Source organism: Alosa alosa, chromosome 11 (assembly GCF_017589495.1).
Source record: "Alosa alosa isolate M-15738 ecotype Scorff River chromosome 11, AALO_Geno_1.1, whole genome shotgun sequence".
Classification (NCBI taxonomy): domain Eukaryota; kingdom Metazoa; phylum Chordata; class Actinopteri; order Clupeiformes; family Clupeidae; genus Alosa; species Alosa alosa.
This window is the reverse complement of record NC_063199.1, coordinates 25,289,071-25,308,992: the sequence shown is the minus strand read 5'-3', so window position 1 is coordinate 25,308,992 and position 19,922 is coordinate 25,289,071. Positions and strand designations below refer to the sequence as shown.

The 19,922-nt window shown below is 44.1% G+C and overlaps 1 protein-coding gene across 4 annotated transcripts in view; it reads left to right on the top strand.

Annotated features, from left to right (window-relative positions):
* The first annotated feature begins 2,379 nt into the window (after window positions 1-2,379).
* Window positions 2,380-19,922, top strand: part of cracr2aa (calcium release activated channel regulator 2Aa) — a 39,437-nt gene continuing 21,894 nt past the window's right edge. The window contains exons 1-8 of one of the 4 annotated variants that reach the window (XM_048257002.1): window positions 2,380-2,684; window positions 7,843-8,152; window positions 10,636-10,747; window positions 11,157-11,355; window positions 12,757-12,903; window positions 15,144-15,234; window positions 15,688-15,783; window positions 19,445-19,632. In XM_048257002.1, the coding sequence (XP_048112959.1) occupies window positions 7,928-8,152; window positions 10,636-10,747; window positions 11,157-11,355; window positions 12,757-12,903; window positions 15,144-15,234; window positions 15,688-15,783; window positions 19,445-19,632 (1,058 nt within the window). In that variant the 5' untranslated portion in view covers window positions 2,380-2,684; window positions 7,843-7,927. Of the gene's footprint in view, window positions 2,685-3,870; window positions 4,001-7,737; window positions 8,153-10,635; window positions 10,748-11,156; window positions 11,356-12,756; window positions 12,904-15,143; window positions 15,235-15,687; window positions 15,784-19,444; window positions 19,633-19,922 lie in introns of those variants that run through there. The other 3 variants (XM_048257003.1, XM_048257004.1, XM_048257005.1) reach the window with 3 other exon arrangements.

Here is a 19,922-nt window from a genome sequence, read left to right as displayed (position 1 = left end):
GCAAAAGGCTGTTACTCTCAAAACACTTAACGTGCAGCAAAAGCAAATTTTGCCTTCAAACAACACATCCTGTTGTCAAATCACTATGTGATTTCAATCAATCATTACACACTGGACAACAAAATGCAAAACATAGTTCTCAAAATGAGCATTTTTGCTATGTCTGTTCCATTTCTTTCTCACTTTTCTGGTATCAGAAAAAAACTGTGAAAAGACAAAATGTACCCTACTGAATAAAAATAATTGTATTCATTCCTCCAGGCAGGGGCCTACTGGTTAGCGTTTCGGACTTGTAACCCGGGGGTTGCCAGTTCGAACCCCGACCAGTAGGCACGGCTAAAGTGCCCTTGAGCAAAAGCTAACCTCCTCACTGCTCCCCGAGCGACGCTGTTGTTGCAGGCAGCTCACTGCGCCGGGATTAGTGTGTGCTTCACCTCACTGTGTGGTCACTGTGTACTGAGTGTGTTTCACTAATTCATGGATTGGGATAAATGCAGAGACCAAATTTCCCTCACGGGATCAAAAGAGTATACTTATACTTACTCCAAAGATATAACTGTCATTGACATGTAAGAGTAAACACCTAGGAACAACAAATTTCATCGAAAAACACCTACAGTACAGTAGGCTAAACACCTTTTGTACTGTTTTCTTCAACAAATAGGCAATACAGTACTTTGTATAAATGTGCATTAGATCCATACTTGCAAATAGCAACACAGAACAGACATGGCATCTCTTATGGATAATGAATGATTGCTGATTGAAGAATTGTGCAAAGAAGTTTCACACAAGTGTATAAGAAATTCGGACTTATGCAAGGAATCTCTACCACCTGTGAAAAGATGTTTTCCTTTTGTTTAGCATGGGAAAAGGGGCAGCCGTGGCCTACTGGTTAGCGCTTCGGACTTGTAACTGGAGGGTTGCCAATTCGAACCCCGACCAGTAGGCACGGCTGAAGTGCCCTTGAGCAAAAGCTAACCCCCCCTCACTGCTCCCCGAGCGCCGCTGTTGTTGCAGGCAGCTCACTGCGCCGGGATTAGTGTGGTCACTGTGTGCTGAGTGTGTTTCACTAATTCACGGATTGGGATAAATGCAGAGACCAAAGGATCACAGGATCAAAACAAATAGAGTTTAGGGTTTTTGAATGACATCTGTGTTAACTGTTTTGCGAAAGGGTGTGAGAAATGTGTGAACCCAATGAAAATGTGTGAACACATTCACAAGAGATGACTTCTGCTGTGCAAAGAAGGTGTTCATGTAAACCAAGTGGATCCCAGTTTCTTTAAGCAGGTCCAAGCAATCAAGAAAAACTGTAACTGGCCTAGCCTATTCTTTTCATCCACATGAGTAAACTCATTTGGTTTCTGAACTCTCCCAGATTCCAAAGACATACATTTGGAATTTGTGAAATTTACTCTAGAGCTCATCATAATTTCACTAATGATAACTGAACAATTAGTTTTAGAATTTAACCATTGTTCATTGCTCAGAGAAGCAAAATGTCCATTTACCATGTACTAGTAGGCAGACTCCAGAATTTCTACTGCTCACTTGTGTTGACAGTGAAGAAATGTATTGTTATCTCTCTCTCTCTGTCATTTTAGGCCAGGGGTGCCCAATTTGTGGCTTTTTAAGGGCCATTTGTTATGGCCAGCAGTTAAACATTTGTCAGCTGCTGGGGATTTCTATCCCAACTGGTTAGCTGCAGTTCATTTCAACAAGCAAACAGGAGTGAGTATAGCTGGGGTCCCCATGCATGGAGCGCTGTCTGAAGCAGTGGCATAATGACAAAAATATAGGCATTTCATCAAATGTAAAGTGGCATAACATGAACGCTTATTTGTTTGTGTGTGTGTGTGTGTGTGTGTGTGTGTGCGCGCATGTGTGTGTGTGCCTGCCTATCTGCAATAGCAGTTTTACAAGTGTCAAAATTGCATTTTTTTAGGAATAGCCCTTGCAGTTCACACACAGGAATGCAGTAGGCCTACTTTGGTCAGGACAGGCCCACTCAAATGTAGCATTTTGGACATGAAACAACATTGTAGGGTACTTGAAAAAAAAACTGCAATACAGTTTTTGTCCCGTAGCCTGGGAGCCTGATGCATATCCGAAGTAGCCCACTTTTTGACGCATTTCTTCTTGTTCTTCTTTATTTGTATGATAATAAAAAAGGGCTGAAAAGAAAGGTAAGGAAATTATATATATATATATATATATATATATATATATATATATATATATATATATATATTAAAAAGTATCTCGAATACTAATGTTACTATTTTCAGATCAGTGCCTCGTTCGCGGAAAAGACAGAATAGCATGTCAAGGAACTTCCGCGCGGATGGGTTACTATAGTAACAGACGATGCAGTTGTGTGAGCGTCCAAGCATCAAAGTCCCTCCCCTGCCTCAGTTTGGGCAAACTTCACAGCGTTGAAGAGAATTACCTCAAATACTTGGAACCAAGAGATTACTCCCCATAACTGCAGTGGTCGAGACTAGATTATCAATCATCTGCTAACCGTGGCTTTACTAAACTTCTTTTGGATAGGCAATCTTTGGACGGCCTGGCACAATATCAATACGTTAACGTTAGTTAACGCCATTAAGTTACAGATAGCTGTCATTTTCCTGGTTGAGCAACGAAGAAGACAACGTTACAGACTTCACAAAACTGAGGTAAGTTGGTAAGCTAAATTGTAACGTTACTGATGTCTTCTCGTTAATCGAATACAGAGAAGGGGACTTTAAGTTACTATCGAACTTAGAAGCTACCTGTTGCTGCTGCAGCAGGTGCTAAACACGAACTTGGGAGAAGGAGGAGGAGGAGAAGGGGGAGATAAATTGGATAGCCTACCGTGAAGGAAGGAAACAGTGTTGCGCTTTTCTTTCCCCCTTCTCTCAAGTTGCTTTTTTGAAATAGCTGCACTGCAGTAGGCTTCAGTCTTTCAAGGTCTGCAGGCTCCTCTCTTTCTTTCGCTAAACACAAACTTAAAATACAAACGCAAAATAGCCTACCGCCTTACACAATCCGGTGTTTGAGGAAGTATCACTTTGTTTCTTTCACACGTGTCAGTCAGTCAGGCAAGGCAGGCTGGCTGACGGGTGGTGCATGTTTTTGAATGTCACAATATGATTTTGACACTGTTGTCTAAAATAGCCTAAACTTTCTAGGCCTACAGAAGTTTCGCAAAAGCATGCTTTGATAACAGTTTCGCCACAGTTTGCAAGAAATGCCTAACGTTTTTGTATTATTATTATCCTTAATCTGTAACGCTAGGTTGCAGTCTGAAAGTAGTTGTTGGACACATTGTAACCCCGAGAAGGAAGCAGCCACTGAGTTGGCAACTGGACGAACTGGAAATACCTACAGGCTAGCTAGGAGGAGGTGGTAGCCTAATATTTGTTGGCTCTTGGCTGTTGTATTATGTCATGCAGTTTCGGGTTATATTTACCCTCCCGTACTCTGACTACTCTCGCAGGTCACTTTTGTCAGATGTCTAACACACAAGATTAGCCTACTTTGAGCCAGTGGCAAATGATTTCAAGCATGTGCTAAAAGATGATTTACAGATGCGGACCAAACAATTTATTTTTATGACAATATTGTCCTTAACTTAAGGGTCATAGTTGAATTAGACCACCTTATATTTCTGGCAGTTCTATAATATTTTTGATATGATGTGATATCTGTTTTTTATTTTATTTTATTGAAGTCAACACATTAATCAGGCACAGAAAAGGCAAGGAAAGAAGGCTGTATCCATCACTTTGATGAATTGGCTAGGTGTGTCATTTTTTGTTGTGGCTGGCTTCCTCATGTGGGATGAGACTCTGAACCCTCCAGTGAGTTCCAGTGTGTCTGAATGGTCAGACCTGTTCCTCAGCAGGCGACTGAATGATCCTGTTTCCTGAACTACATCCACTTCAGAGACACGCATGATATCTCAGTGAGCAGTCTAAACATCACTGGACATCCATGGTCAAGGTCAAGGGTAATGACACAAAAATACAAGCTAATTAGGCCAGTGTTAATGTAGGCTATGCAATGTAAACCTGCCTCACTGTCCTCTTTTTGTATTTTTATTTTTGCAAGTTTGGTTTAAACATTTATTGTTCCGCAGTCAAGAACCTCAGTTGTGAAATGCTTTAGCTGCTGTGTTGCTGCCTTGTTCTGTTAAGCATGCAGATTCAACACAGATTAGGCTGTAGCCTAACTTTTACCCTACAGCCTAATCTTACACATATTGTGTAACTGGTTTCCTGAAGGAAAATACTTTTCTTTTAGGTAAAAAGGTATAGTAGGCTAGGCTACACACTTCTCGTGAAAGTTTGATGCTATTTGAACGGAACAGCTAATCAAATGAACTCTTCTGTGCTCTTATAGCAATGCGTTGGCTTGGTCAGACACAATGTATTTTCCAGTGACAGCGGCAGGATTCTGTACAGAATTCAGAGGTTTCTTTTTAGTGCAAACACTGTGGACAGCTGAAGGTCCAATTTGCTGAATATTAACCAAGCGTGTATTGGATTAGAATGCTGCAGTGCAGACTAGGCTATATACCTATTTAAAAACTATATTTGAAAACTAGGTCACATATTTGACTTCCTGAATAGTAATTTTAGCCTTGGCTGTAATGTGAGTTATGATATAGACTACAGAAAGTTGAGCAACTGTGCAACTGAGGCCAGTCTCTTCTCTGTGTGTCTAAAATAAAGATAACGGCAGGGCACATGCAAAACATCACATCTCACGGTAACTGCCTGTCCTATGCAATAGCCAACATGTTAGAGAGAGAGAGCCGATGACAGACTAATGGAAATGTGTGCTACAGCAGATAGGCTAGCTCTCCTATCCTAATCAGGTAGTTTTGACCGGATGTGGGAAGTGAACCCTGAGCGAGTTAGACTAGCCCAAGTAAAAGGAGGGACAGCTAGGCTAATTAAGCTAGCCTCCTGAACTAGCCTAGGTTCCAGCTGTTAGACGTGGCCTGCTCTGTTTGTGTACAGTCCTCAGCAGCCGGATCTTCTGGGCAACACAGAAGTGCAGGTTCATGCTGCCAACCCAAGTGTGTTTTGAAAGGAGGAAGTGTGCTAACTGTCCAATGCGGAGGTATGTGATGACACTGTAAGGCCTCTGGCAGGGCTGGTGTTTGCACTGACTTGGGGGGGTGGGGTGGGGGGCTGAGTTCTTGCTTGGGTCTTTACATTTGCTCTCATTATGAAACAGGTTTATGGCTGAGCATGGGACACTTCACAGCTGTTGCAATGTTGCACAAATATTGTTATCTTCTATATCACTCCTGTGCTAGTATGATCAGGAGTTGTTGTCTCTCTTTGTCTGTCCCTCTCGCTCACTATAGGGCTGTTGAAGTGTGCTTTTGTGTCTGTTTGTGTCTGTAGCTTTTGTGTGTGGTTGTGCATTCGCTGATGTGGGAGATACAGTAGGGTATTTGTTTTTTGAGTCACAGTGCAGGGGCAGTGTGCTGCAGAAGTTTTAAAATGAATGCAGGTTTCCGCCGTGGTCTGTGACGGTGGGCTTTTTTAAGCAGCGTGGTTTCTGTGGTGGGAGAGCTATGACAATGACAAAAACTGTAGGCCTAAAGGCTACAGTTTTGATTAGACGAGCGCATACGAAAACAAGAAGGCTAGCGACCAGAAACAGGAAGAATGAGAGGAGGACAGGATAAAGTAGAGGAGAGAAGAGGGGAAGAGAGGTGAGGAGAGGAGAGGAGAGGGAAGGAGAGGAGAGGAGAAGGGAGTTAAGGAGAGGAGAATAAAGGGAAGCATAAAGTAGAGGAGAGGGAAGGAGAAGAGAGTCTGCATGAGGAACAGAGGAGATCATTGGGGTGAGGGGAGAAGAGAGGATGTGGATTTAAGGAGAGGAATAAAACATGGGCAGGAGAGAAGTACAGAGGGAGAGGAGAGAATAAGGGACATGATGCATTTGAATTTGAGAAAAATGGTGATAGAGGGGAGGGGGCAAAATCATGGGCTGAGGAATAAAGTAATCTGGGAAAATATATAACCAAATGTAGATGCGGAGAAACATTGTCTGTCATTTATTCATCCATCCATCCATCCTTCCCTCCATTAAAGGATAATTCCAGTATTTAGCACTTTGAGTCCCTTTTCCGGTTTGTTTTGGATGAACTAGAGTGGTGGACACTTTGACTATGTGTTCTATCTCGACTTTCTGACTGGTTTTGAATCGCCTTTGACTGTTTCAGAGTGGCTGGCTATGGGCATGCACAAAAATGTCCTTAAAACAACCCTTAACATTAATTTTCAAAATTGTGCAACTGGCGATTCAAAACGAGTCAAAGTAGAGACAGGACCGATCGTCAACATTTCGGTGTTCACCACTCTAGTTTATCCAAAACAAACTAGAAAAGGGACTCAAAGTGCTAAATACCGGAATTATCCTCTAACGTAGCCTTCAACTTCAAAATTCAAAATGACTTACAGTATAAGGCATAATCGGTCTATAGGACTTTATGACATGCATCTTGGCTTGAGTGTTGCTGGTCCCTTTAAGGCTTGAGCAGTTTAGCCTGGAGGAAATCAGGCAGCACTGCAGGCTACTTCTCTCCTCTGAAGCATCCCTCAAGTCGACCTTGTGGCCAGGCTGACAAGCTCCATGTGCTCTGTCAGTCACACCGTGGTAACAGCTCGCTAGTTTTAACTCACACCCTCAACAGATGCTGCTTTATGTGTGAGATATGACAGTGTCTGTTTCTTTGTAGTGCAGGGCATGTGTGAGCCACAGACGTAGAGATGGTGCATATTACAACACCGTACAGAGTCATTCATAGATATGCATTATGTGTATATAGACCCTTTCATCAATAAAAACAAAAACAATGCTTGAACGTTCTATTTGGGCCCCAATCTACTTCCTCTGCATTAAGATAACATATGGAATGTTAAAAAGGAAGTCTTGTGGGGCCAACTATGATGCTGATAATGGAACTCTCTTGAAAGGGTCCATATCTATGGAGTCATTCCAAATGACACAGGCCCCTTTGACCTACACTCTGTGTCACAATGGCAGTCACAAATCTGCTGTATCTGTTGCTAGAGTGCTCTCAAGAATGGCTGTTCCATGAATCACGAAGACATGTTGTTATTGCTGTCACCTTGAAATGTTTTCCTCTCCTCTTTTCTCTTTGTCTCTGCGTCTTTCTCTCACTTAACACAGAAATGCCAGACCTAGATATGAGGTGTCAAGGAAAGCACAGTGAATGTAGGGCTACTTTTTAGATCGCATTTTCAATTGATTTCAGTACTGAGATCTTGGCTAGGTAACTGGTGAAATGTAGAGAGGGAGGAAGAGTGTGCCCTTGGCGCACATTTCTATAGAGCTCAGAGTTCTGTTTCTGTTCATTATGTTCACCTCAGCTGGAGGGGTTGGGGATTGGTGATGGTTAAGTAGCTTTTGCCTCTCTCCATCTCATGATTCCTCTATTCTGTCTATCTGCAAGGCTTCATTGAGTAATTAAAGATTCGGTTGCTAAGAGATGACAAGTGGTGATTGCCTGTAGGAACGGAGGACATAGCCTGGCGGAGTGGTGTTTATGCTCTCCTCTTTTCCCCTTCTCTTCCTCACTCTCTCGTGTCTCTCCTCTTTTTTTCCTCTCCTCTTCCTCACTCTCTCATGTCTCTCCTCTTCCTCACTCCTCTTCCTCACTCTCTTGTATCTCACCCATTTCTCTGTCTTTTCTCCTCTCAGTCACTGTAATCTGTCACCTCTCTCTTGTCCATCAATCTCTCTAGTTTCTCACACTCACTCACTCTCTCTCTCTCTCTCTCTCTCTCTCTCTCTCTCTCTCTCTAGTGCTGCCCCATGTGGACGAAGTGAGTGAAGTGTTGTGTGTGTGTGTGTGTGTGTGTGTTAGTGTGTGTGTCTGGTGTGGGGGGTGATGAGAGACGTCATGGCCACCCTCAGCAGTATCTCGGCCTCTGGGGCCGTCCGAAGGTCACGACCCAGAGAGGGGCGCCCCCAGAGTGCTACTCAGACAGCAGGAGACGTGGAGGCTGAGGTGGGGGTGGGTGACGAAGGGAGCACGATGATGGAGAAGACGCAGGAGTTCTTCCAGATATGCGACATCGAGAACAAGGGCTTCATCTCCCGACGGGACATGCAGGTGAGAGAAGTTTGTGTGTGTGTGTGTGTGTGTGTGCGTGTGCGTGTTTGTCAGTGCGTGTGTGTGTGTGTGTGTGTGTGTGTTCATTGGAATTTTTTCCCTTATGATTTCTTAGATCTTCTCGTCAGAGTCTATAAACCTGCATTTCAAGACATCAATGGACTTGTATGCATTGTATCATTTCTGTGTACAGTCCCAGTGTGTGTGTTCCTGGCATTATCAGTGCAGAGTGTACTATGTAGGCAGTGTCTCACAGTCTTTATTGCCATGGGCAAACACTAATCATGACTGCTGTGCTACGGCTCCAATGCTACTAAACTTTGTTTTTTCTTCTCCTGAACTTCCTGAAGTGTGGCCAATCCAGTAGAAAGTTTGCTCATTAAATGTGTCCGTTGCATGAGGGCTAACTGTACAGTAGTTATGCAACCAGCCATTAAGATTTACTGAGGTACACACAGACCAAACTAAGAACACCTTTCTTAGGGGAAACAATGTTAAATGAAACTGTGTGTGTTGTGTGTGTGTGTGTGTGTGTGTGTGTGTGTATGTATGTGTGCATGCAGCCATAAGTGCTCATGACTCAGATTTATATGGGCAGTCAGTGTTAGTGCGGGCTATTCCAGTGAATGTGAGTGTAATGAATACGAGAACACAAGAATTGCCACGACTTCAACGGAGGCTTTTTGTTGTGCAGATTCACTCCCCCGCCCTGCCTCACGACCACGGCCACCCCACACACACACACACACACACACACACACATACATATACACACACACACATACGCCAACGCTTTGCCCACTTTGATGCTGCAGCTCTCAAGCGTCCTCTGTGAAGAGCTTGGCTCTGAAAGGCGCTCCACCTTTGATCCGGAGTGTATGGAGACGCGTGGTGCGGTGCGGCGTGCTCTGCCCATCCTCTGGTCCTGCAACCCTTTTGTCAGCCGCATCCTGAGCCCACTGATGACTAGGGACTAGGGGGGAGGGATTTCCATATTCTTTTGTTTACTGTTCACTGGAGTGCTTGTGCGTGTGACAATGCATATCATGATGCTCTGCAGGAACTCATCAATGTAGATCATCTGCGATATGCAAACATACAAACAAACAAACAAACAAACAAGCAAATTAATACATAAATAGACAAAAATAGCCCTGCAGTAGTATGCAGCTATGGAGGCTGAGGGATCATTTAGACTTTTTTGTTGTGTATGTTTGTGTGTGTGTGTGTGTGTGTGTGTGTGTGTGTGTGTGTGTGTGTGTGTGTGTGTGTGTGAGATGGCCACCCTTAAAAGTGGAGGAGTTTGAGTCTCCTGTATATTATCTCTTAGCCTCTTCAGGGTTCTGCAGGTGAGGGGTGTGGGGAGAGGGTACTCAAATGAAACTCAACCCTTGGCACTCTTGTTCAGTGAAAAATATATGTTTAATTAATGTGCTAAAGCTACAGAATCAAAAGTTGCACAGAGGTATACATAATTTAGTGATGCCCACTGATCTGTTAGAAATTAGTTGGCAGTCTGGTCTCTGTCAGCACCCGATGACCAGGTCATGTGTGTACATTTGAACTTTTTTCGTTCTACTCCAATGAATGCGGAACGCAGAGCACACAGAGAGAGGCAGGCGGCCTATCAAGGTAGCTCCCAGAGTGAGAGTTTATGTATGATCTGCATGGATCACTTGGGCAAATGTTAATTGGTGGCAATTAATTAGCCTTGTCCTCTATCAGTCAAATGCCCACCTTAATGATTTGGATGTCTATAGGAAATCTATTCTAAAAACAAATAATGATTGTGCCAGCAGGCCCCAATTGATCCTGTGTAGGAGGTTTGTTGGAGAATCACATCTAGCTCTTAGGTTTAAACTGGACTCCGGTTGGAGAGATTAGCATCCGCACAAGAGCAACAATATACAATAAGCAACTCATAAAACTCACACCTTACGATTAACATTTAACATTAACATCTGTTGCAGCATGGCAAGGTCAAGATTAGGCCATGTTTACTAAGGACCACACACACACACACACACACACACACACGCACACGCACATACATAAACAAACTTAAGGCCCCTCTCAGGGACTGTGCCAGGGACTGATAAGACTGTGTGTGTGTGTGTGTGTGTGTGTGTGTGTGTGTGTGTGTGTGTGTGTGTGTGCAGTCTAATTATAATTATACTTCATTCCAACACGGTCATCTGGCCCGGAGAGAGACAGGACCCATGATGTTTGCTGTAGGCTTTATGAGGGATGGACCATGTTGGGTTCACTGCTGTGTGTCAACATCACTGCTTAACACCTTTTTTGTTTTGTTCTGGAGGCAGTTTGAAAGTGCAAATGTAGGCAGGGTGAGGTTACAGTGTTACTAAATGGCCAACGCTTGGCGTCAGATGTTGTTGTTTTGCGTTTAGTTTTGTAGTATTGAGGTTACGTTTCCTGATGTATTGAAGATTTTCTTTTTCCCTTCTCTGTTTTGTGTTGAGCAGAGGCTGAATGGAGAACTTCCTCTTAGCGCGGATGAGCTAGAGAACGTTTTCGACACTCTGGATGCCGATGGCAATGGATACCTCACCCTGGACGAGTTCTCTTCTGGATTCAGTGGGTTCTGGAATATTCCCAGTCAAATCCTCAGACCTGTCACTTATTAGGAAACCGCTGAATTCTCAGTCTGTGTGTTTTTAAATAGTCCAACCACACCACTCCACACATATCCCAAGTCAAATCTGTTAATAATGTACTTATGTGCTAATTAAGATAATATGTCATGTACTCTCCACTTAAACACGGATAAATCACACTAATAAATCTATCAGCAACCAGAGCAGACTTAAATCTCAGAACCCATTTTATTTCTAATGTACACATGAATACTTTCCCTGTTTATAAACTTACAAGCTAAGCACACTTCCTGCTGTATAAAACCCCAACTCTACTCCCTGTGCCATGTGCTTCATTTCGTCCTGTCAGCACTATGCCTGCGTCAGCATTCCTGTCTGTCTTCCTCCAGGTGAGTTCCTGTTCGGCCAGGGAGTGTCCGTGTCGGAGCTGGGGGAGGAGGTGTCTGTCTCAGGAGCTCCCCCTGAGTCGCTCTACCAGAGCCACTGGGAGGAGCATCTGACGGGGGGAGGCGAGGAGGAGGAGGAGGAGGAGGAGAGGCACTTCTGCATGCTGATGGAGAGCCTGGGGGCCAGTAACGTGTTTGAGGAGTGAGTACAGTCAAACTGACCGCCCCGCTAGGGCCATTTCTGTTTATTTATTGTTGTTTATAAGTACTCTAAAGTGACCTGGACCTAGTCTAAAGTAATCAGCATCCGCCTCTGGGATCACTAGTGCCAGCGTTTCACAATACTGTAACCTACATTTATGTGCTTCAAAGTACTTTTATAAAATTGTTTTAGAAATAGATTTTACTTCAAATATATCATTATTTTATAACTATCTTTTTCATGCCTATGCAAAATAGATTTGCCCATATAGTGCATGGTGCAGTGAGAGCTAGATGAGCTAGTTTGTAATATGGAGACTTCTGAACAGAAAGTCCTTCAACTGGACGGGAAGGCTTCTGTAGTTTGGTGCTTAATCACCTGAGTCACCGTGATCGATTTGAGGAAAGGTCATTCTGTCATTGGTGGAAAGGACGGTTTGGTCCAAGCTGAAAGTTTTTGTGTGCTCCATCTCAAAGTATTCGTTCCACTAGGCGTTTTCAGGGAGAGCTGTCCCTGTGGGACTGTCTCAGACAGGACGGAGAACATCCTGCATCCTACACGCACACACCTCTCTCTCTCTCTCTCTCTCTCTCTCTCTCTCTCTCTCTCTCTCTTTCTCTTTCTCCCTTGCTAGCACACTACAAAGACACACAGGCTGAATGTGGCTTTTCCAAAACGCTTGAGTGAGCTCACCTTTAGCGTAGCACCTGCATTCGATCAGAGAGCAGTGGTGGATGGAGAGATGAGGCGGAGGACACTTCTTTACTTTCCTCATGACAGACTGAAAAGGAGGTGAAGTGTATAGACCCTTTCAAGAGAGTTCCATTATCAGCATCATAGTTGGCCCCACAAGACTTCCGTTTTAACATTCCATATGTTATCTTAATGCAGAGGAAGTAGATTGGGGCCCAAATAGAACGTTCAAGCATTGTTTTTGTTTTTATTGATGAAAGGGTCTATAACACAGGGGCTTATGACAGGACAGCTAAGCGTTGCCTTGCTGTGGAGATCGCAGACCTGTACTGTATGGACCTCTGCTGTTTTAGATATCGCTCCTGCAAGGGAAAGTGCATAGCGCTTCTCTCACAACCTTACACTCTCTCTGTCTCTGTCTCTGTCTCTCTCTCTCTCTCTCTCTCTCTCTCTCTCTCTCTCTCTCATACACACATACACACACACAAAAGGTATTCTCTCTTTCTCTAGCTTTCTCACACAGACACACAACACACGCACACATACACACTAACTAATATGTTTGTGTGAAACTGGGTTTTTTAATAAGAATTGTACTGAAGTGAAGATTAAAGTGTGGTCTATTTCTCTCCTTTCTCTCTCTCTCTCTCTCTCTCTCACTCTTCCCATGGTTCCCTCTCTCACCTCCCACGTCCCCCTCTCCTCCAGCCCAGTTGAGATGCGTAGTCTGTGGGCACAGCTGCGGCGAGACGAGCCTCACCTGCTGGCCAACTTTGAGGAGTTCCTAGCGCGGGTCACGCAGCAGATCAAGGAGGCCACTCAGGAGAAGCGAGAGATGGAGAGCGCTCTCAAGAGGTCAGTGAGGTCAATGACTCCAGAGCCAGGGTTTGATTAGGTCTGGGTTTGTCTAGGTGTCTCTCGGTGTGTTTATGCTGTTTGCTTTGTTGTTTGTGTGTGTGTTTATGTGGAAGGGTGTTTTGTCACAGACTCCTTGTTTTGTTAGCACTCAAATTTCAATTGTTACTTTCGTGTGTGTGTGTGTGTGTGTGTGTGTGTGTGTGAGTGTGTGTTCTCCTGCAGTTCTCTCTCTAAAAGCACAAGGCCTGCTGTAGCCCTTGCGTTAGTTTAGCCCTCTTAAATGCGAGAGAAGGTCTGACATGGGACGTGGGAAGTTATCCAGCTACTTCAAACATGTGCAAACACCTTACAAGCACAATCAACAGCACAATTGTTGACCCTGAGAAAAGACCTGCTAGACTGCTAACTCATGCCCTTTGGCAATGTTTTGCTGTGATGGATTTTAAAACCATTTGCATGTAGTGGTTTGACCCAGACCACAGAACTGTACACGACATATAGTTGACTATTTGGAATAACACGTCTGCTTATCTGTCCCTCACATGAGCACGAAGTCACAAATGTTTCAAACAGCTGGGCCTTTAAGGGGCGTCTCTGAGTATCTCATTACCTGAACCCTGCCACACTGCAATAACCATAACCATAATCATGACACTGCCCCAGGAAAGTGGTCCTCTGCCCAGAGTGCGGAGAAGACCATTAGCAATTCATTACTGCTAATTGAGACGGCTCTTTTGTTGTCCTTTGATGCGTATGTATGTGGTTATGTCAGTGTGTGTGTGTGTGTGTGTGTGTGCCAATGTGGTTTTTGTGTGGTTAGATCCGGTGATGTTCTCATGTGGAAACACCCACTCCTCTGTTTGTGTTTCTGCCACTCATTACTTACTCGGACTCAGCTCCTATGCTCAGAGAAGTGGGCTTTGGAAGATGTTGTTTGTTCTTTGGTTTGAGTTAGTCTGTGGCTGTCAAACCTGTTCTTATTTATTCAAAGTGATGCTCAAGAACTCAAGATCCAGGGAATGCAGAGGAGAGGATACACATTGAGACTACATGTTCCTGTGCACTGAATTGGTTAATTTGCTCCAAAAACAGTGGGATGTAATGAAAGAAGATATTAAACAAAAAGGTCCAGCTAAGCTTTAATAAAAAAACGAACCAAATGCTATCAATCGGATGAACGGTTTGAGAGATATGCGAGTAACAGACACACAACAGACAGACAAACGTTCCTGTCATTGATAGACAGGTGGCTGACCATGAAGCATTCAATTGATCCCAGTTCAGGACATGAAATTACTATTTTTCGTCTTTTTCAACAATCCTTTGTCATTTTAGCAATATTCTTTTAATTAAGACACAGTCAGAACGTATTCCACAAGTGTGTTTGGACCAAACGAACATAGAGCATGTCTATGAGTAATTGTGTTAGCAGCTGTTCTCGTCTGCTGTATTCAGGAGCACAAATAGAGACGGTACTGGAGTGGGCACTGAATAGAAGCCCATAGAGCAGAACCACTTCAGATCCTGTCTCTGATCTCATTGCCCTGGCGCTTTAGCATATGCCTTTGATTTTGGAGTGCTGTTTTTGTTTGTGGGTTTTGTGTGTGTGTGTGTGTGGATGTGGATGTGTGTCTGAAAACCAGCTCAGGTCTTTGTCAACATGGCCTGAAACCGGTGATGAAGCGTTCTATATAACCTTGCAAGTGCTACTTAATGGAAAAAGTCTGCTCATAGACGATTCCAAAAATTGTATTTCAAAGGTTGAAATACGCTGCTCAAAACAATTAGGGGGACACTTCAATCACACATTGGATCAGTACTATCATTGTTTGCTGTTGAGGTGAAACTGTTATGAGGCAATTGTTTGATTTTGCAAGAAGAACGGTCAGATGTTCTGTAAATGTAGTTTGAAAAAGGAGAAAAGGGCGGAAGGTTTCAAAAACTGTGAGTGTCCCCTTAATGTTTTTGAGCAGTGTAGGTTGTGCGGCTTAATTTCAAGTGCAACTGACTCACTATTTTTTTTTATCTTACTTCAAGAAAGGAAAGTGCTTTCAAGTCAAGATTGTTGTTGAATTGAGTATGAAATATATAGACTAGTTGTAGGCAACCAATTCTTAACAATTCTTGTTGCAGTGGCCGTCTGTAAATGTTAGACAACGTGTGTGTGTGTGTGTGTGTGTGTGTGTGTGTGTGTGTGTGTCTTTTTGGCGGATCGTGACTATGACATTAACTTGCAGGAAAGCGGCGACGCATGATGACGAGATTCATCGTTTGTACGAGGAGATGGAGCTGCAGATCAAAAATGAGAAGGACCGGATCATTATGCAGGTGTGTGTGTGTGTGTGTGGTGTGTGTGGGTAAAGAATGTACCTGCGTCTGTGCTTACCTGCTGCGTCTCTCATGTGTCCTTCCCAACGCCACTCTCACTTGTGCCATATTGCTCACATATTTATTGCCCCTAAAGTTTTTTAAAGTCATTTTTTCATGGTAACATTTTCTTGATCTTGTAGAGTTGTAGATGACCCTGTATTCAGGCTTTAGGGAATATACTACTTTTATAAAAACAACATGTGTATGAAGAAATGTTTTTTTTCCAGTGTAACAATTTTAATAACGGTGGTGTTATTGTTTTCCCCACTAATTTAATTGCACTAGATTGCTAAGGTAATGAGTTATCACGTCATGCATTGAAACTGCCAAAGTAAAGACAAATATCCTCAGTTCAGCTCTCTGACTCACTGTGTGTGTGTGTGTGTCTGACCGCGTGGTTCTCTCTCTCAGGACTCGGAGCGGTTCCTGACGCGCAGCCAGGAGCTGGAGCAGCAGCTGTCCAGTAAGGAGAGCGAGCTGGACCACCTCTTCCAGAAACAGAGGAGGGTAAGAGAAGTTCCCCAACACATCTGCAGTCCACACTCCATGCTGTGTGCCAACTAAGCACAGTGAAACAAAAGGGCACTTCAAAGCCAGTGGGCAGTGAAGGTCGTCATGGCAATCAATAACGCTGTGGTAAGGGCACTTAAATGGACTCAGAAGACTCACAGAAACTGCGGGGGCATGATTGAGATGACGGTATGAGATGGCAGCTTTTGTGTGCACTGGAAACTGAAGCATTAGGTCAAGAGGGTGATCAGATGAGTGGGCCAACATTAATGACCTTAAAGGACAGGCAACAATTAGTATCACAAGAGGAATGGCTTTGTACCATTTAATATAGTTTCTATGCATATGGCTTAATAAACTATAGTTACTACATGGTTTGCACAGTGTCAGGGCCGGTGAGGCCAGGTAAGGGACTGTGGAACCAAAAGCAGACTCAGAAGCTGATTAAATGTTAATTAGGTTTTAATGTTGAAGAACACAAAAATAGGCAGCCAGGCAAAATCACTTCAACTTAGTAGGCAAAAAAGCACAGGCAGCAGTACAGGCAGGACTCAAGCAGATCTCCAGAGTGGCTAAAACAGGCAGAGTTCGGTACACAGGTAGGCCGCAGGCAGTTAAGCAAAGGGGTTAGGCAAGACTCACGTGTCAGAACAGACAGAGGTCGGTAACAAAGAGCAAGCAAAGTCCAAGCAAAGGTTTTCAAAAAGGTTCAGGCAAAACCACAAAGTCAAAAAACAGTAAATCCAGCAAGAACATGAGACAACTCAAGAATCCACACTGAAAGACGTGACGATCTGGCAAAGTGTGTTCCACATGGCATGGCTTAAAAGCCATGGCTGACGAGGAGAGTGGCAGCAGGTGTAGCAGAGCAAACATTTTGTGGGCCAAGTCATGGAATATCAGAGAATTGGGATTGTAGCATGTTTAAATGTATCAAGGCATCTGTCAAAAGCAATATTTTCCATGCAGTATTTGTTGAACAGCCTTTGAGAGCATTTCACTGGGGTTATCAAGTATCAGTACTAATATAGTTTCCATGCATTTTTAAAAGCTGAGGAGGGGAAGCAAAGGTAACAGTAGTTTAATGTGAGGTTCTTAATTCTAATCCATCAGGTGCACCAATAAAGAGTGTTGCTTCAGGAATACAGGAGGGAGGGGCATATTTGACTGGCTGTGATGATTTAATTGATGACTGTACCTTTAAATTAGAGGCATGGAAGTGAACGCATCTTCAGAACCTCTTAGATGTATGTAGGGAAAGCCTCAGTTTCTGCAAGTCATGACCCAAAGACCCTGTTATACTGTATGACCTAATTGATCTACCCAGTGACCCAATTTAAATCTGCTCTCAAATACTCCCATTTCCTACTTGCTCTCCAAGAACTAAAGGATTAGTCTGTAGACTGGGCTTGGTGAACACTTCTCTACGTAAGTCTGTTATAGTGTGTGTATTGAGTCACATACGTATATGCCTAGTCTTTACCTGCCACTGCCAAACAATACGAGTTTGAGTGTCAAAGGAGGGTTGTTGGGTTTGACCTAATCCACAGCTAAGCTTTAGGTAAACCAGGGCCTTTGACAGCATTTAGTTTAGCTCTGACGCAAACTAAGGTTCACCTTTTAATGTGTTAATTAGTGCCTATTGGTTTGTCAGACACGGACTGAAACTGATTCAAGGATTCAGCTGTAAATAGCCGAATCCATTCATTGCAGCATACAGTAGAATCGCAGGAGCACAGTGGCAATGAATCTCTCCCCGCCCTGATAAGTAGTGGACCCTGTCATTAGCATCCTGACACACTTCATGTCCACACGGGCCACTCAGCCCATGGCCCTGTTGGTCAGGCACGTGGCTGATCAGGTGCTGGGCTGGTTGTTTGGTGTAAGTGGGTCAGTAATGTTGCCCTGTGTGTCTGTGCTTGAATTTCAATCTGTCCTGTGTGTGTGTGTGGATGCTGTGCGTGTGTGTAATATGTATAAAGTGCATTTATGGATTGGATGGGATGTGTGCAGAAGCTTGTGACCGTATTCATACAGCTTCTATGTGTGTGTGTGTGTGTGTTTTGTGTGGCAGAATATTTTGCCCGTTTGGTGGACAGAAGCCCATTTTGTCGTGTATATTTTTATCCTGATGGCCTTGAGTAGCACTTTAGTGGCCACCTTATCTGCCTGTCCTCTTACAACCTGTTCTCTCGCTGAATAGCACACACACACACACACACACACACACACACACACACACACACCTACAGTACCTCACCATTGAAACACTTCAGCTGGCCAGGACATTCACACTCTGTCCAGGAGCTCAGTTAGAGTACTTAGTCTGGCTACCCCCTCATATGAATTTGCTCACCAGTTGCCAAAAGCTTTCTCATACACTTCTTGGCTACTGGTTGCACTGGTGTGACCATGTGCTTTAGTTGGAATGTGCAGTGGGAGGTCATAACGCACAGCAAATTAATTTGGTATATTGTATATGATATTGTATATTTCCCAAATGTTGTTCTCTTAGCGTAGTTCTGAGGTGTGTGAATATTGGATGAAGGTGATACATTGTGGTTGTCTCCAACATTCTCACCTGATAGCACATAGCTTAAGGTGTTCATTTCACAGAAAAGGAAAGGTGATAGATAAGTCTAAGGCTGTGTCCTCCGAAATGGGAAAAAATACTGCCTTTTAAGATATCAGGGGAACGAGGTATCGAGACATGTCCGAATCAAATATTTCTGTAAAATGCTGCCTTCTAAGACTTTTGTTTTTGCTGAATTTTGAAGGCAGAGTAGATATCCTTCTAAAACGGAAAGTTCCGGTCCTTGATTATGATTGGCTGAATCGCGTTCGATGCCGTTGTAAAATCCAACACAAACATACACCTTGACCGCATTCCGTTCTATATTACGGCGCTATCATAACTTAATACAAAAGATAAAGTAGCTGTGTCTCGACGTTGCTTGGCAACCATTCAGATAGAGGAAATATATTTCTTGGCGGAAGAATGATTATCTATGAATAAATCATTACATTTCTCGTTGCTTTGCCTTTACTTTATGAAACTTTGCCAGGTATTTATAACAACAGTTTTAGAAAAGCAATAAGCCACTCGAGTTCGTATGGTATTCTGACAACGGTGAGACGCAGCTAAAAGGGTAACGGTATTTCTGGTATTCTGACCAGTGTTCTGTGTTGCTATCTTGCTAGGCTGTCCGAAACAAAGTTCGTAGCTGGTACCTTGATGCCTGCTATGGCAAGTGACTCATTACAGAGCTGAAGGCACCGAGACAATAGACAGCTGCCTTCTGTTTCGGATAGACCCTAAGTGCACATCTGTGTGTGTGTGTGTGGGCAAAACAGTGCTCATTTGCTTTCTAGTTCCCCGTTTCACTTTTTCAACATCTTACCCTTTATTCCTCCTCTCTTTTCTCTCTCCCTCTCTCTATATACTGTATATATACATCTCTATCTCCCTGCACCTCCCCCTCTCTCTCTCCCTCCCCACCTCTCTCTCTTTCTCCCTCTCTCCTCATCTCTCCCCATCTCTCTCTCCCTCCCTCTCTCCTCATCTCTCCACCTCTCTCTCTCTCTCTCTCTCTCTCTCTCTCTCGCTCTCTTCCTCTCTCTACCTCTCCCTCCCTCTCTCCCCATCTCTCTCTCTCAGTTGGAGGGCCAGTGCAGGGAGCTGAGTAGCGAGCAGCAGGAGACGCGGGTGGAGAACGCCAAGCTGCGCCAGACAAACGAGGAGCTGCAGCAGGAGCTGGACCTCACCGCCCAGGAGCTGTCGCTCGCGCAGGAGCAGCTCGGCCTCCTGCAGGAGCAGGCATCACAGCTACATGAGGAGAGAGAGCTGTGAGTCAGTGTGTGCACAGGCACAGGCACAGACACAGACACAGACACAGACACAGACACAGACACAGACACAGACACAGACACAGACACAGGCACAGGCACAGGCACAGGCACAGACACAGACACAGGCACAGGCACAGGCACAGGCACAGACACAGGCACAGGCACAGGCACAGGCACAGGCACAGACACAGGCACAGACACAGGCACAGACACAGGCACAGGCACAGGCACAGTGGTTGGGATGTACAGAGCCAGCGCTCCACTGCTTCAGCCTGCTATCTACACAC